This window comes from Pleurodeles waltl, chromosome 1_2, assembly GCF_031143425.1.
Source record: "Pleurodeles waltl isolate 20211129_DDA chromosome 1_2, aPleWal1.hap1.20221129, whole genome shotgun sequence".
NCBI lineage: Eukaryota > Metazoa > Chordata > Amphibia > Caudata > Salamandridae > Pleurodeles > Pleurodeles waltl.
Genome location: NC_090437.1, coordinates 1,190,458,432 through 1,190,472,841, shown reverse-complemented (window position 1 = coordinate 1,190,472,841; position 14,410 = coordinate 1,190,458,432). Strand labels below are relative to the sequence as shown.

The 14,410-nt window shown below is 44.8% G+C and overlaps 1 protein-coding gene across 2 annotated transcripts in view; it reads right to left on the bottom strand.

The window, feature by feature from the left end:
• Nucleotides 1-14,410, bottom strand: part of LRPAP1 (LDL receptor related protein associated protein 1) — an 83,697-nt gene that overhangs the window by 16,753 nt on the left and 52,534 nt on the right. For both annotated transcript variants that reach the window (XM_069203465.1, XM_069203467.1), the window contains exons 5-6: nt 4,940-5,095; nt 1,927-2,009 (exon numbers count right to left, since the gene is read on the bottom strand). In XM_069203465.1, the coding sequence (XP_069059566.1) occupies nt 1,927-2,009; nt 4,940-5,095 (239 nt within the window). The remainder of the gene's footprint in view (nt 1-1,926; nt 2,010-4,939; nt 5,096-14,410) is intronic.

The window sequence follows — 14,410 nt, the reverse complement described above, 5'->3', positions numbered from 1 at the left end:
CCTGAGAGTTAGCGATGCGCCACTGGTTTGCAGCTTGTGCTGCGACTCTCTTACCAGCTGCATCGAACTTGCGGCTTTCTTTATCTGGGGGTGGTGCATCTCCAGATGTGTGGGAGTTGGCCCTTTTCCTAGCTGCTCCTACAACGACAGAGTCTGGTGGCAGCTGTGTAGTGATGAAAACCGGGTCTGTAGGAGGCGCCTTATACTTTTTTTCCACTGGTGTGATTGCCCTACTTTTGACCGGCTCCTTAAAGATTTCTTTTGCGTGCCGGAGCATACCAGGGAGCCTAGGCAGGCTTTGGTAGGAGCTGTGGGTGGAGGAGAGGGTGTTGAATAAAAAGTCATCCTCGACCTGTTCTGAGTGGAGGCTTACATTGTGAAATTGTGCTGCTCTAGCCACCACTTGAGAATACGCAGTGCTGTCCTCTGGTGGAGATGGCTTCGTAGGGTATGCCTCCGGGCTGTTATCTGACACTGGGGCGTCGTATAAGTCCCATGCGTCCTGATCTTGGTCACCCTGGCTCATGGTGGTGTGAGCTGGGGAATGTGATGGAGTTTGTGCTGGTGAGACGTTAATTACAGGTGGAGGAGAGGGTGGTGGAGTAACCTTTTTCACCACCTTTGTTTGTGGTGTTTGTTCAGTTTGGAACTCCAATCTTCTCTTTCTTCTAATAGGGGGAAGGGTGCTTATTTTTCCTGTCCCCTCCTGTATGAAAATACGCTTTTGCGTATGGTCTACATCAGTTGATTGTAGCTCTTCCTCAAACCTATGCTTTCGCATTTGGGAGGTTAGCGATTGCTCTTCTGTATAAGAGCCTGAAACTGGGTCGGTTGCAGTCTGTTTTGGCACCGAAACCCTGTCTGCATCTTTTTTCGGCTCCGAGGTGACTTTTTTCTTTTTCGGGGCCGAAACCTCTCGGCGTCGATCTTCGTCGGTGCCGCTGTCTCGGCGTCGAGCCGTGTCTACACCGGTATCTCGGTGTCGATGCTTGTCTCCAGCACTTTCTCGGTCCCGAGAAGGCTGCGTGCCGGTGTCTCAACCGGAGTCGGACGATCTCGGCACTGTTTGGGCCTTTTTCGGTGCCGACGGTCGGTCACCGAATTTATGGGTCGAGCCATGGCCTGGTGGCAGTGGCGTCCCCTGGGCCTTGTAAATCTTCTTCTGAGTGGTTTTCGACGTCTTACTCACGGTTTGTGTATCGTCGAATCCTTCGGAGTCCGATTCGTGGATCGAAAAGGTTCCTTCCTCTTCTTGTTCCTCGAACTCTCGGTGGGCTGTCGGCGCGGACGCCATCTGAAGTCTTCTGGCTCGACGGTCTCGGAGTGTTTTTCGGGACCGGAACGCACGACAGGCCTCGCAGGTGTCTTCACTGTGCTCAGGTGACAGGCACAGGTTACAGACCAAGTGTTGGTCTGTATAGGGGTATTTATTGTGGCATTTGGGACAGAAGCGGAACGGGGTCCGTTCCATCGGCGTTCTTCTGCACGCGGTCGGGCCGACCAGGCCCCGACGGGGGATCGAAAAACTACCCCGAAGGGCACCGGAGCTCTTCGATCTTTCGACGCGGTGTTGAATCTAACTACGCCGATCCCGAACGCAACAATACCGACGAAAATCTTCCGAAATTAGCTATCTTTCCGTTCCGAAACTCGGAGCGACAGGAACACGTCCGAACCCGATGGCGGAAAAAAAACAATCGAAGATGGAGTCGACGCCCATGCGCAATGGAGACAAAAGGAGGAGTCACTCGGTCCCGTGACTCGAAAGACTTCTTCGAAGAAAAACAACTTGTAACACTCCGGCCCAACACCAGATGGCGAGCTATGCAAAACATGCGTATCTACAGCGACAGATGCCATCGAACTAACGTATTATCAATATTATTTCTACACAGATGAAATCTATTGTTAAAAGGTTCTGCTCACCTTAAATGATTCAAGTTCTGACTCCGTGAAATTGGCCATTTTGGCCATGTCCCACAAGTCATTCACTCGAGGCTCTTCAAAGTCTAAAATGAAAGCAAAATAAATCGTTAACGGTAAGTCTAAGACTGGTCCACCACCTACAACTCTGATCTGTATGCTCAGTATTTAATAAGGGAACTTTTCAAATTATTTCCAAATCTCAGCTCTCCATTGTGGGTGCAATGGATATCCATCCCTCACTGATGCTCTTTGATAATAAATTAGAGGTTAGGGGAGATATTCAGTCTTTATAATCCCCACTCTGGGCTCCACTAGGTCTACCAGTGTCTTGTATTCCTTATGTGGAACCTTATACTGATCACTCAGAAACAGCTGCTATCTTAACTCGTTCGGCTTGCATCTGGATCCTCACCTCGATGTAACCCTCATTTCCTTCTAGCTTTGGAGTAGTCTACTGTATATGGACCTGACCCACCATGCATCCAGGAATATATTAGTAGTGCCTTTCATTCGGAGCCTCACCATGCAAAAAAGTTCACTATTCCAAGCCTCACTACAGCAGGAAGTTTGGGGTGGGTGGCAAGTTGTGTTTTTTAAAACACACAAACACTCGCCAAAATTGTGAAAGTCTCAAAAGGAATGTTGCAATGTGGAGTTACCAGTGCTTAACTTGTAAATAACAAGGTGCCGGTGCTCAAAGCTCTCCTCTTAAACACGCAGCTGCAATTAAATGTGGGAACACGTAATACTGAGGCGGCGTAACCCTGAAGCCATCTCGGGCCTCTTTAATCCATTTACAGCCCCTCCCTGCCCCTTCAGCTCACTCAAGCAACTTTCTACTTTCTCCCTTTGTGACGCTTTTTCTCTTTCCTCTTCCTCTGTCTTTCCCACGTGTGTCTTTTGCTCACAGCAAATGCTTTAGGCAGAAGAAAAAGCCCCAGCCCTCAAAAATAAGTGCTGGTGCTCAGCACCGGAAACAAAAAGCACAAATTAAGCACTGGGAGTTACTCGTAAAACAATATTACTTGGAAACACAAACCTGACCCACACAAAATCAGGGCACATAATCCATGTTTAACAGTCCATCACATTCTCCACTTCTACAGAAAAGTACTAGGCCGACACTTTGTGCTTCTGGCAGCCCTGCCTTAGTTTTAACATTTTTTAACCTGGTGAGAAGCTGCCAAGTGTGTAACTTAATGGACTAGATTATGGGCTCCAACTTTGGGCAAAGATAAATGACATTTAAGGAATTATTTTCTACAAATGCGTGAATCGGAGTGTGCAAGTTTGGAAGTGTATTTAGGGAGCTTGGATTTGGATTCACCAAGCCCTATGAGATGGCCGGAATAAGTGCAAAAGCACCTACAGGGATTCTGGAAGTCCAACTCGAGCGTTACAAATTTTTTGTATTTTTCCTTGAGTTTTTACGTAGACTAGATTTTACATTACTCCACGTATGGTTATATCTAGGATGCCCCTGGCGTATGCGTGGTCGCCCACCCATTTCAATATTTAGAAAGGCGCAGGTTTTTACGGTACGTTTTAATTAAGTTCTTCAGCAGCATGATTTGAAAGGGAAGATTCATTTTTGCAAATCACAAAAGGTGAATTTGTCCTCGTAGCTATTTAGTCAGATGTAAAATTAACCAGAACGGTGTGATTATTTAGGAGAAAATCTGCTTCCCTGAGCAGGGAGTGGGCCTTCTGGGATGGGATGGTTTACAAGCTTTGGCACAACTGCAAACTTATGGGTTTGGGGGTATTCACAAACCTTTTTTAAATCCATTCTTACTCTGGAAATCACGAGGCTACACTGTCAGTCTGTGAAGGTACTAGAACACAAACAGAAGTATTTGGTGCACGAAAACGATTTCTTGATAGAAGTAGAGATTTTCTTCATTGAGAGTAAAAACGTTTCAAAGTGCAACTGGGCTCATGAGAGACCTCTGTGTAATTGTAAACCAAGTACAATTACAAATGTGGAAACGTATTCACATAAACCCAAGGGCCTGCTGCAGTTTCTAAAGAGTACTCGTAGAAACCACCGAGAAATCCAGGAATATGAAAACGTACACCCAGACACAAGCGAAAACTTCAGTGGAGATGATCAAATTCCTTTGTGAACAAAGCCAGGCACAGATCAGGAACGTAATCACACCCATCAGTTCTGCATGAAAGGCCAAATGCACGTTTTCTGGCCATTTGTGTGCAGTGCACTAGGGCCTCCGGGGTGAAGGTCGCTGAAGGACAGAGCTACGACACATTCTCGGGGACACCCCAGGTATATATTAGCGGTGAATCTTTTCAGCACACACTTTTAAATGTCCCACTGAGAGAGGGCCGAAGGCTATTGTACATTAGGAATTAAATATTGTGCATTGGCTTAACTTAACTCAGCATTTTATCTTCTGTCATTAGTCCAATTTTGATTTTATTTATTTTTTCCTTTTGTGGTGTTAACTCACAGGCACTGATTGCTTTTTAGACTGTTCAAGCTATAAATATTATCGAGCTGCCTGCATCTGCCCGTGGTTTTAGTTGATTATTTTTTAAAGAACCATAACAGGAAAATATATGTATAGCAAAAACCATCATGGTATTGGCATTCACAATTCGACATTACATCTCACTCCATTTCTGTTTTATGCAGGACTTTTTTTGATGCCAGCAATCCAGTGAGGCACGTGGGGTAATCTACCCAGCTGGTGCACAATTTAAAGGCTATAAGAAAGATTGTAGCTTTACCCAGGCAGATGATAAATATATGTATTTCATCACAAAACTACGCATGGGTTCCTGAGAATATTACGGTCTTGTAAACGAACTATGTAATGCATACCCGTAAATACTTCTACTCCCAGCATCAATAGGCTGCCTTTTTTATTTAATATTGTAAGGCCGCAAGGGGGAGTTGAAAAAGATGTTAACACATCTGTGTATTTAATGAGTGTGCTACGGACAGGTTGTTGGTAATAACACGGACTTCTACAGAACAACATACAGAACATACCAGTTGCAACTTCGTATCCCTCGTGGCTTAATTTTCGAATTCGTTCAAATCCCTGGTTAATACTCCTCAGTTTATCCTTCAGTTCTGCGTGTTTGCCATGCAGCACCTCTTCCTTAACTTCATATTCCGAGGGGCTGATCACATTTTTGTGGATTTCTGTATTGAAAGCAAACACCGGTTGTTACAGTACAATATAATTATAAGAAACTGGATTGCTAAACTACAGGACAGAAGGACACAGCCTTGATATGAGGAGAGGAATCACAAACAAAGCAATCTAGCACATAGAAGTAAACAGGTTTGCATGAAAAATCAAGCGCTTTCCCGTCGTAAATCTGAACAAGAAGCAAAGCCTTCCTTAAAAATACACTACAGGTGGTACGTGTGTACGAACACCAAAACATTATTAAGAGTTTAAAATTTCCATACCGTTTAGTTGAAAAGGAAATAATGCAATGGTTTTGAGAACACAAAAATGAAGCAAATGTGGCATAGAGATCAGGAAATATGAATAGAAACAAAGTGGCATGGTTTTTGCAATCTCTCTGGAAGTAAACATTTAAACACACTAAAGCTCGGTCTTTGTTTCTCAAAAAAGTACCACTAGTACGTAGCAGTACGTTCGTTTTGGCACTGAAACCGGACAACCTCCCCCACCGAGGCTTTAGAGAATAGTTTTCTAAAACAGAATACTTTGAGGGAAAAGTTTTTTTTTTCAAAAATACAGTTTCCCTCATTTGTATCACTAAACACCTTACTTGTAAAGATTGATAAATAATGTGTCCAGCTCACCAGCACTGTATGGATCAAATGTTCATAAAATTCCATGATATGATTAGACTATGGGTTCAACTGTGAAAACGTTTTCATACAATTCCTTCAGGTCCACATCCAAAGGATCAGTCATCACCAGTTTTTCCTCCATGCAGACAACGCTTCCGCTGCTTCTTGGACCTTCTACACTTCCCTAAGCCATAGGGACTTGAGTCTTCAGAGCTGGACCTTCACACTGTTGTAAATCTCCTACCCGCAGCGCTGCACCGGTGATTCCCTGAGGGCTGTCCATCTCTTCTGCCCTGACTGTAAACATTAAGGGCACCATATCTTTTCCCACCAGTTCTCAACTGGCTTTTTCATCTTTCATAACCACTCATTTTCTATGTAGTAGTGTCAGTCTCCCCTACCTTATACAAAGTTATGGGATCTCGGCAAAAAGGTTTACTATTTTCATTAGACCCTCCTCGGTGTGTCTCAGAGTGTCCAGTTTGAAGGGGACCTGCTCATCTTTCTGGTGGTACCTCCGCTCTTGAGGCTGTTTGACCATTCTTGTGCTGACCCACTCATTTCATCAGGCTTCTGCCCAGGCTGTCTAGGGTCAGTGAAGGCAGGGTCTACTATAGCCTTAGAACCCGCCGTTGCGGGCTCTACCGGCTATTAAAGGCCCGCTCCCCGCGTTAAATGCCCGAGCCGAAGGCGAGGGCATTTAACAAGGGAGAGGGACTTTAATAGCCGGTAGAGCCCGCTACGGTGGGTTCTAAGGCTATTAGAACATTCTGCCACTCAGGGCAGAATGTTCTATTAAAAAATAAAATGTTCACGGAGCCCGAGGGGATTAAAATCCCCTCGGGCTCCGTGAGGCTTTGTTCACAGCTGTTGCTGTGAACAAAGCGAACATTGGAATGTTGGCGCTGCGGGCTTTTACCGGCCAGTAAAAGCCCGCAGCACTCCATTGTTTTCAATGGAGCCCCAAGCATTCCAATGTTCTAATAGGTGGTACAACTCCGGGAAGCAGTTAGTTTAAAATTGCTTTTTCGTGATCAGGTGTTACAGTTCACTATTTTCACCCTACAGCCATTCACCCGGTTCTCCAATGCAGCATCTGCAAAACATGTCTAAGTCTCGCAAAATACTCTGGTGGTGTTCCTCAACTTGTGCATGATGAAATATCAAAAGATGTTCCTTTATCCGCTTAAATAGTCACCTTGTGCACAGTAATGCCACATGCAGTAAGAAATTGTTTGTCAGTTCCTCACTTCCAAGAGGTTAAAAACATCAGCTACCAAGGTCATAAAAAGTCTAGGAGAAAAACAGCCAAAACACGGATGTCCTACAAATGTGGGTTTTATGAGCCACCCATTTTATCAATCAGTGAAAGGATTAAGTGTTGTCAAAAGATCAAATATTATTTTAATAGTAATATTTGCCCTGTGCTGAAATTAATCCAGAGTACACCTATATAATTCTTTTATTTTATTTAGAGTGTTAATCTCTATTGACTCAACATCTATTTGTGATATCATTCAAGAGCCATACAAGTATCAATGTATTATTATAGAAATAAAATATTTTCCAATTCTATCTTCAGTTAATATTGTCTTCCACTAGCTTGACAACCTTCAGATAACACTTGGAGCAAACTGTGCCTTTTCTTCAGGGCAGGGCTGACATTCAAGAACAGTCAAATGCTGATTAGGTAACACTTCTGCAAAACCAAGTCCTCTTCTAGAAGACTGGTAACAAGGGACATTTTTACAATAGAGACAAAATCATTTTGTTAAAAATGTCTTGAAACAACGTACTTTCACTCTCTCAATGCAGTTCCCTTTCATCTATTAAAGGGAGCTTGAAGAACGTGGAGTCAGAGCAAGGTACTTTTGCCTGCCACACACTTAGGTCTTCACCACTTCTATGCTCGCTGACGGCTTTCTGTGCACTAATGCCCCAGTTCCTGGACAATGTAGCCTGGAGTAGGATGTAGACAAATTCGTGAAATATCTTTGGAAACGTAATCCAGTGTAAAAGACTAGTGGTCATCAGCTCAGAATCTCTGGCGAGAGGCCATGAGCTATTTTCCCAAATACTATCTTTCACTGAGCACAGAGTGGCTGAAATCAGGATATCTACATTTTATGAGAATACAGCATGGACAAATTAATTTAAAAAAAAGGTCCGATACTTCCCTGGCTAGTGCTATGCACAAATTAAGATACATTAACTATGGAACCCATCTTCTATTTCTCCAGCTGCTGGCTTATACATTTGTTAAACGTGTTCTATAATATTGTCAATTTAGAACTATACCTAAGATGCGGGACTCAAGGCTGTATGAAGGTAAGAATACAGGGGACTTCCCTTGACATAAGTGTGACTACAGAGTTTGCTCCCCCCCCAGAGTATCCATGATGTAAAAAGCCATCTGTAAGAAAAGTCTTCAATGGAGTAGATCAAAGACCAGAAATATCTATAATGGGGACAAGGTCGTAAGTTACACTTGTGTGGTGATCGCATGCCTTAGACGTGCACGCAAATAACTGGCCCTGACAAAAGCCATACTGACCTTTGGCAGCTTAGACAACATGACTGAAACATGTCGACTCACAACGTGAGTGTAAGAGGTCATGGTATCCTCAATATACATTCACCATTGTTTTTAATCTTTGTCCACATTCACCATAATTAAAGTATACAATATTTGGCTAGGGGGCCGTTAGACAATTTGAACTTCACTTCTTCACCCTAGACAAATTCCAGCTCCGCTGTAGTCAGGCTTTGTAGCACACCCTTGTCATGTTAGGTGTCGGGGGTGGGACCCCGAAGATGAAGCTTGCCACCAAAAAGGTTGGTGGGTGAGGGGTCTTTGACAAAACCCGAAAGAGTTGTTGCGAGTAAGACCCAAGGAGATTCAATAAACTCTAGCTCCTTCTTTAGTTTTATTCACATCAGGGGGGCATTGGGCATTAGATATATTGGGTAGTGTGATTGTTTTTCACGTTGTGAGTTTATAATTGGGAAGATAAGCAAGCTTTCTCTTCTCACTCTCTTCTTTGATTATTCTAGTTGAAATTATTCTAGCCAGAATCCATTGCATTAGCCTATTCTTATAGACATGATCCCAATAGGTGCTGGCATGCCAGGCATATTTAATTATGCTTTTGATGAGTTACTTCAGACATTGATTAAGGAATATGGACAGTTACACTATATTTGGCATCCCTCTTGTACAGTTATGCTGCACAGCAAAATGACTGAATGAAGAGCATGTCTCTTCACAAAGGACAATAAGAACCACAACAGAGTTAGGTAAAGACCAGTAGATTTAATGATGGTAACATATTCAGTGGTTGAAATAGCACTAAACACACAAAAAAGGTTATTTAGAGTTTGGCAGAGAAGGGTTCAAAACATGGATTTCTTCAAGATTTCAGTTTTACATTCCAGAGAATGTGTGCTGGCCGTCTGAAACAGGTTACCATCTTAACATTTGAAAAAAGCGCATGAAAGGGCACACTTCACTTGTCTGTGGAAAGAGTCTTTGTAAGGAAAAGCCTCTTTTTATGTGGTCACCCCCAAGTTTTTTCGACTGATGCTGCGTTTTTTTTTATTCAGAGTGCACTGAGGCCTGGTAACCAGACCTCAGAGCCAGTTCCCTGACCCTGAAGTGTATGTCAAATTGACTATACCTTTTTGGAAATGGCTAGCTCCCCTGCAACTCCATAGTAAATGGTACCCTGGTACCCAAGGCATGCAAGTTAGAGGGATACTCCAGTGCTTGCTGCACTGATTATGCCACCCTAGAGGACCCCCAAGTAAAACAAGTATCCCAATCCACCACTGCAGACTGATAGAGCAGTCTTGCACTGCAAAACTGACTTTGCCATTGAAAGCATTGGAAATGTCACCACTCCCCCTAGACGTGTGTAAGTTACTCCTTTGGCAAGCCTATCAAGCCCTGGAGGCAGGGCGCAACATATGACACAGGCAGGACATGTACTTTACATGTCCTGACAGTAGAACACACAAAACAACAGTTTTCACTGTGGAAAGGCTTGCTTGCCCGATTGGCAAGTACAGAGTTGCATGCTGAGCCCTCAGATGTGCAATCCTGAATTGTGTGACTAGTTGCAGTGTGCAGCTTTAGCAAAGTTGCTACTTCGTCGCATTTAAAACACAAGACAGCTTTCTGCCCTTCTGGAGAGACATGCTGACGACTCTCAGGAAGGAGAACAATGAGGGGTTGTAGGCCAGGGAGGGGTCATCTTCCTCCTGCAGGAAGCCACTTGAGCCTTAGCCCCAAAAGGCAGGCTTCAAAGGTGATCCTTCCTTTGAAGGGCAGATGTGTAACACAGGGGGGCTGCCTCATTGTTGAGGTAGACAGGCTGGTACAGGGAGTAGAGAGGGGCAACAAGTTGCCAAAGTGGTTTCCTCAGGGATGTCTAGCCCGGATGTAGACAAACCCTGTGGTGGGCTAATGAGGTCTGAACACAGAGGGGACTCACCATCTTGGAAGTGGCCATGATAATGCATCCTGGGATAGCCAGATGCCACACTCACTAGGAACTATTCATCAGGTGGGAGGGAACCAGGTAGACCATTGGCTACCAACTGCCATCATGCCCTGAGGGCACATTCTGAGCAAAAATGGGGCATCCTTGGCACCTAGACAAGCTTGGAAGAAGGACTGCCCTGCCACACTGAGGGACAAGCAAAGAGGCTGCACTGATGAGGACTCCACCTACTGCACCTGGTGGCTAGCGAAGAGAAGTACAGTGCATGTCATGTCCTGCTCGAGGAGAAGCTGTCTCCAGAGTCCAGAGCCTAGCAAAGCCTCCTAAGGCCAGCTGACTGACCTCTTTTTCGTGGCCTAGGGACACAAGCGTGGAAGACACCTGCTGGGGCACGTTAGTAGCTCAAAGTCTTTAAGCCACTACCACCGCCGCTATGCAGCCCCGAGGACCAAGACCTTACACTCAGAGTTGCACCAGAGTTAGCTGAGCCTAGTCGGGCTGTCGGAGTGTTGCTGGGAACCTCAGAAGGCAGATTATTGACCCAGGAAGAATTGGCGTGTGACCTTGACACCGTGGAAGTTGTAGACCAGTGGCAACTGGACTTCGGCCAGACTGACAATGATCTTGTGGGTTGTTGACCCTGCAACCAGGACCCACTCTCTATTTCATGGATTGAGGAAACACTGCAGGTAGACCCCCATCGACCGCAATCCTTAGAGCATATTCAACATCCTTCATCCCTTGCATCAGTACCCCTTCAAAGGAGTCCATTGCAACATGGATAAAGTGCTTGGAACTGGTGAAGGACTGCTTCTTCTGTGAAGATAACTGCTCTTGAGGACCTTGCTGGTCCCCCTGTCTAGCTCCCTGCCGGAGCTGGTTGCTCCAAGTACTTCTAACATACCGCATTGACACTTAAAAGCTTCCTCAAGGAAAGTTGGGTACGAGTCCAATTCATTGACTTTGCCAAGGCTTGTTCGTGGTCGAGTAAAATTGCGTTGATTTATTATTGTTTGTAAAATCTAATCTCCGGCACCCTTTGGTGGATCTTTTTCATTCTAGTGTCTAAATTCTTATAAAATTACAGTCTATTTTAATAAATTGGTGTTCGATTTCGAGTGTTGTGTTGATTTCTTCTTCAATTTTTTTGGTGCTGTTTAAATGGTTTACACTTGTTCCTCTTTGTAAGCCTTGCTGCTCAGTGCCACAGCTACTTTGGGTTGAGCTGAGGGTTCGACAGACAACACCTACTGGACCTAAAGGAGTTGGAATGTTTATTACACTGTGAAGCCACACAACCATACCATATAATAACACCCTATTTCCTCACAGTCTTGTTTGGGTTTTTCTTTATGATGTGATGTGATGTGTCAATTTTGGCTGTTTTTCAAACACTTGCTCTCTTGAAGTCTTGAAAGTGCACATCAGTTTGTAAGCATATATGAAGCTGCACTTACTGTCCAGCCTGATTTGTGCCGTCTGACTTCCATTAAGCAATGAGCTTGATTTTTAGGTCTCGGCTAGACAATGCATGTGGTGTCTCGAATAAACATATTGTATTCAATATGTGAGCTTCAGCCCGCCCGTAGACTTCCCATTTGCTGGCTTTACATTAACTCCCATGTTCTTGCTCTCCATTAGTCAATGGCATGCATTCAGCGTGCCTCTTCCCGTGTTTAGTCGTACCCGAGAGCATAGGCCAGTTACTCTTTTCCATCCACGGCTCCCATTTTAAGAACTCTTTTAGAAACTACTTTTTTCTTCGTTTTTGAGCACTTCACAGGAGTGCTTGTGTTTTCACTCTCTCTGAGCTCCGTTTCTGTAAACAGACCTGTAAACCTTCTTCTTATTTTGTCACATTTACTGTGCATTCAAGGGCCGAGATCAAATGTCAGATGCTGTTTTCTGAGGGTGCCTGTTTACTTTTCGTTCTCTGACTTCAGATCATTTTTTTTGTTAACGTCCCATTGTTGCTTGCTCATCCCTAAACTCCTCCCGCTTCACCTGCTTGACTCGTCCTCCCACCCCTTCCCTCATTGCTGCTTGCCCTCTCCTTATTACCTTCTCTGCATTCTTGCTTTCTAATGGCAGGCAGAGGCCGATCCACAGCTCTGTGCACTCGGCCCACAGCTGCCCTCAGCCTCGGGCTTCAAACAGCAAGGGAATGTGGAACTGCCAGAATGCAGTAACTGCAACCAAAGAAACAATCTCCCCGACCCATTTCCTTCGGCTTGTCTCCTTCCTCCAATTCCAGTTCACTCCCATCCCAGGCCTACGATGGAGAGTAGCGATCGTCACCACGGAAAAAACACTAGCTGACTGTGCTCCAATGAATACCATTTTGTAATCAAAATGCCGGGCATTTTCAGCACAAGATTTCATTTTTGAAAAACTACCGTTTACAGATATCTCTTTATAAAGACATGTATCTTATTCAATAAACACAGCGTGTGATTGCTTGCATGTGCTGTTTGCTTCTCTTGCGGACCCATTATCTGTCATCTAATACTTTTTCCACGGCACCCAACATACATCTTGGATGAGGGTCTTCGGGTTGTCAGGACTCTGTCGGTTTCCACTTAATCCCAGTTCGCTAGACCACCCGTAGGAACTGCAACGCCTGTGTCCCACATCCACATATTTGCATGTTTTACTGTGAAAGCTGCCCAAGGCCAAGAGAGTTTGCTCTGCCATGGATCTCAACTGTCTTGCAGACTAAAACCTTTAAAATTACAATTGCCAACGTATGCTTTTACACTTAATGCAGATTATCCCTACAATTTTGTAAAAGTGTTTTCATTTTTAGGGTCGAGCCTGCGTTGCATGCACTTGCGCATGCGTATCGCAGCGAGACGCTTTAGTATTTAGAAAAGGGCTTGGAGCCCTGTCAACTTCACATCAGTGTTTTTTATTGGTTCGTGGGCTTGCCTAATAAAATCTGCTTGCTTTCATTAGTCGAAGGCACGCATACGTCATGCCTTTTCTGGTAGCTAGCCCTCCTCGAGCGCAGCGACCAAGTACAGAAAACATGCGAGGCTCGCTGTTTTCCATCGGGCTCGAGGACTTCTTTTTCTCTAATTTACAAGCGCGATCTCGCTTAGCAGAAGTCGAGCGCTTTACATAGTTAATTTCACTTTTTCGGGTTATGTACATAAATGCACTTTTAACCGATAGGTGAAAAGTCGGGTTAGGAGTTTACAACGCGATCAGCTCTAACATGAGCAAACGCGAGACCCGTTGCATTGTAAATGCTTGTTTAGGCGTGGTTTTGCCAAGTCTTTAACCTTAACCTCCCCTGTTCCTGTTTCTTCCCTGACCAGATCCAATTTCTTCTCCCCCATCCTGTTTCTTCTCCCCTCCCCACTCACACACGTCTGTTTATTCTCCCCTCTGTCAAATGATGAAAGGAAAAAAATGCTGTAAAGCGGCCAGCGCTGGTTTCTGTATACAAGTTACTACCGAAGTTCTCCTACTTCTAAATGCTGCAATTAGCAGGTATTGCTAATATCGTGATAACATACCAGCCTCGGACAGGTGAAAGCCTTTACTGGCTCTGCAGGCTTTCGAACTAGCGACTTGCAGTTTATCAGTACCCACATATAAGCCCTCATTCCACGGGCCCGAGGTATGAGCTGTGAGTAAATATTTGGGGTTCTGGTCACAGTTACGATGGCGGGCTCAGCCTGGGGCTCTATGTAAAGTCACCCATCTCTGCCTCACTATATCGGCCTTTCTTATCACGTGGTTTTCTCCATGGTATTCTTTTGCACGGCACATGCCCCTGGGCAATGGTTCATGCACTCTGTATAAAGGGGCTGAGCTGATGATGGCATTTCAGATCCGACTCCTTCTAACATCCAGTCAAGTCCATTGCTGTCTTGGGACGGTGCTGGCACTCTGTGCTACAGACAGGGCACTGCCAGCAAAGGTAGGTCTTACAAAGCCATCTCGTGTTTCAATGGATGATAATCTGGTGATGCAGTGTGGGACAGCTATGATCTCCAATTATTGAATGCTACGGGGCACCATCAGGGCATGTGTGTCAGTCTGCAGTGGAGCACTGTGACTGCATGTGAATCCATGACTGCAGCATGTTCTCCTGTTACATGCACTCCACAGCATGTTATCCCCAACCACAGCATGTCCTCTTATCACATGTACTCCCCGCCCACAGCGTGTTCTCTTT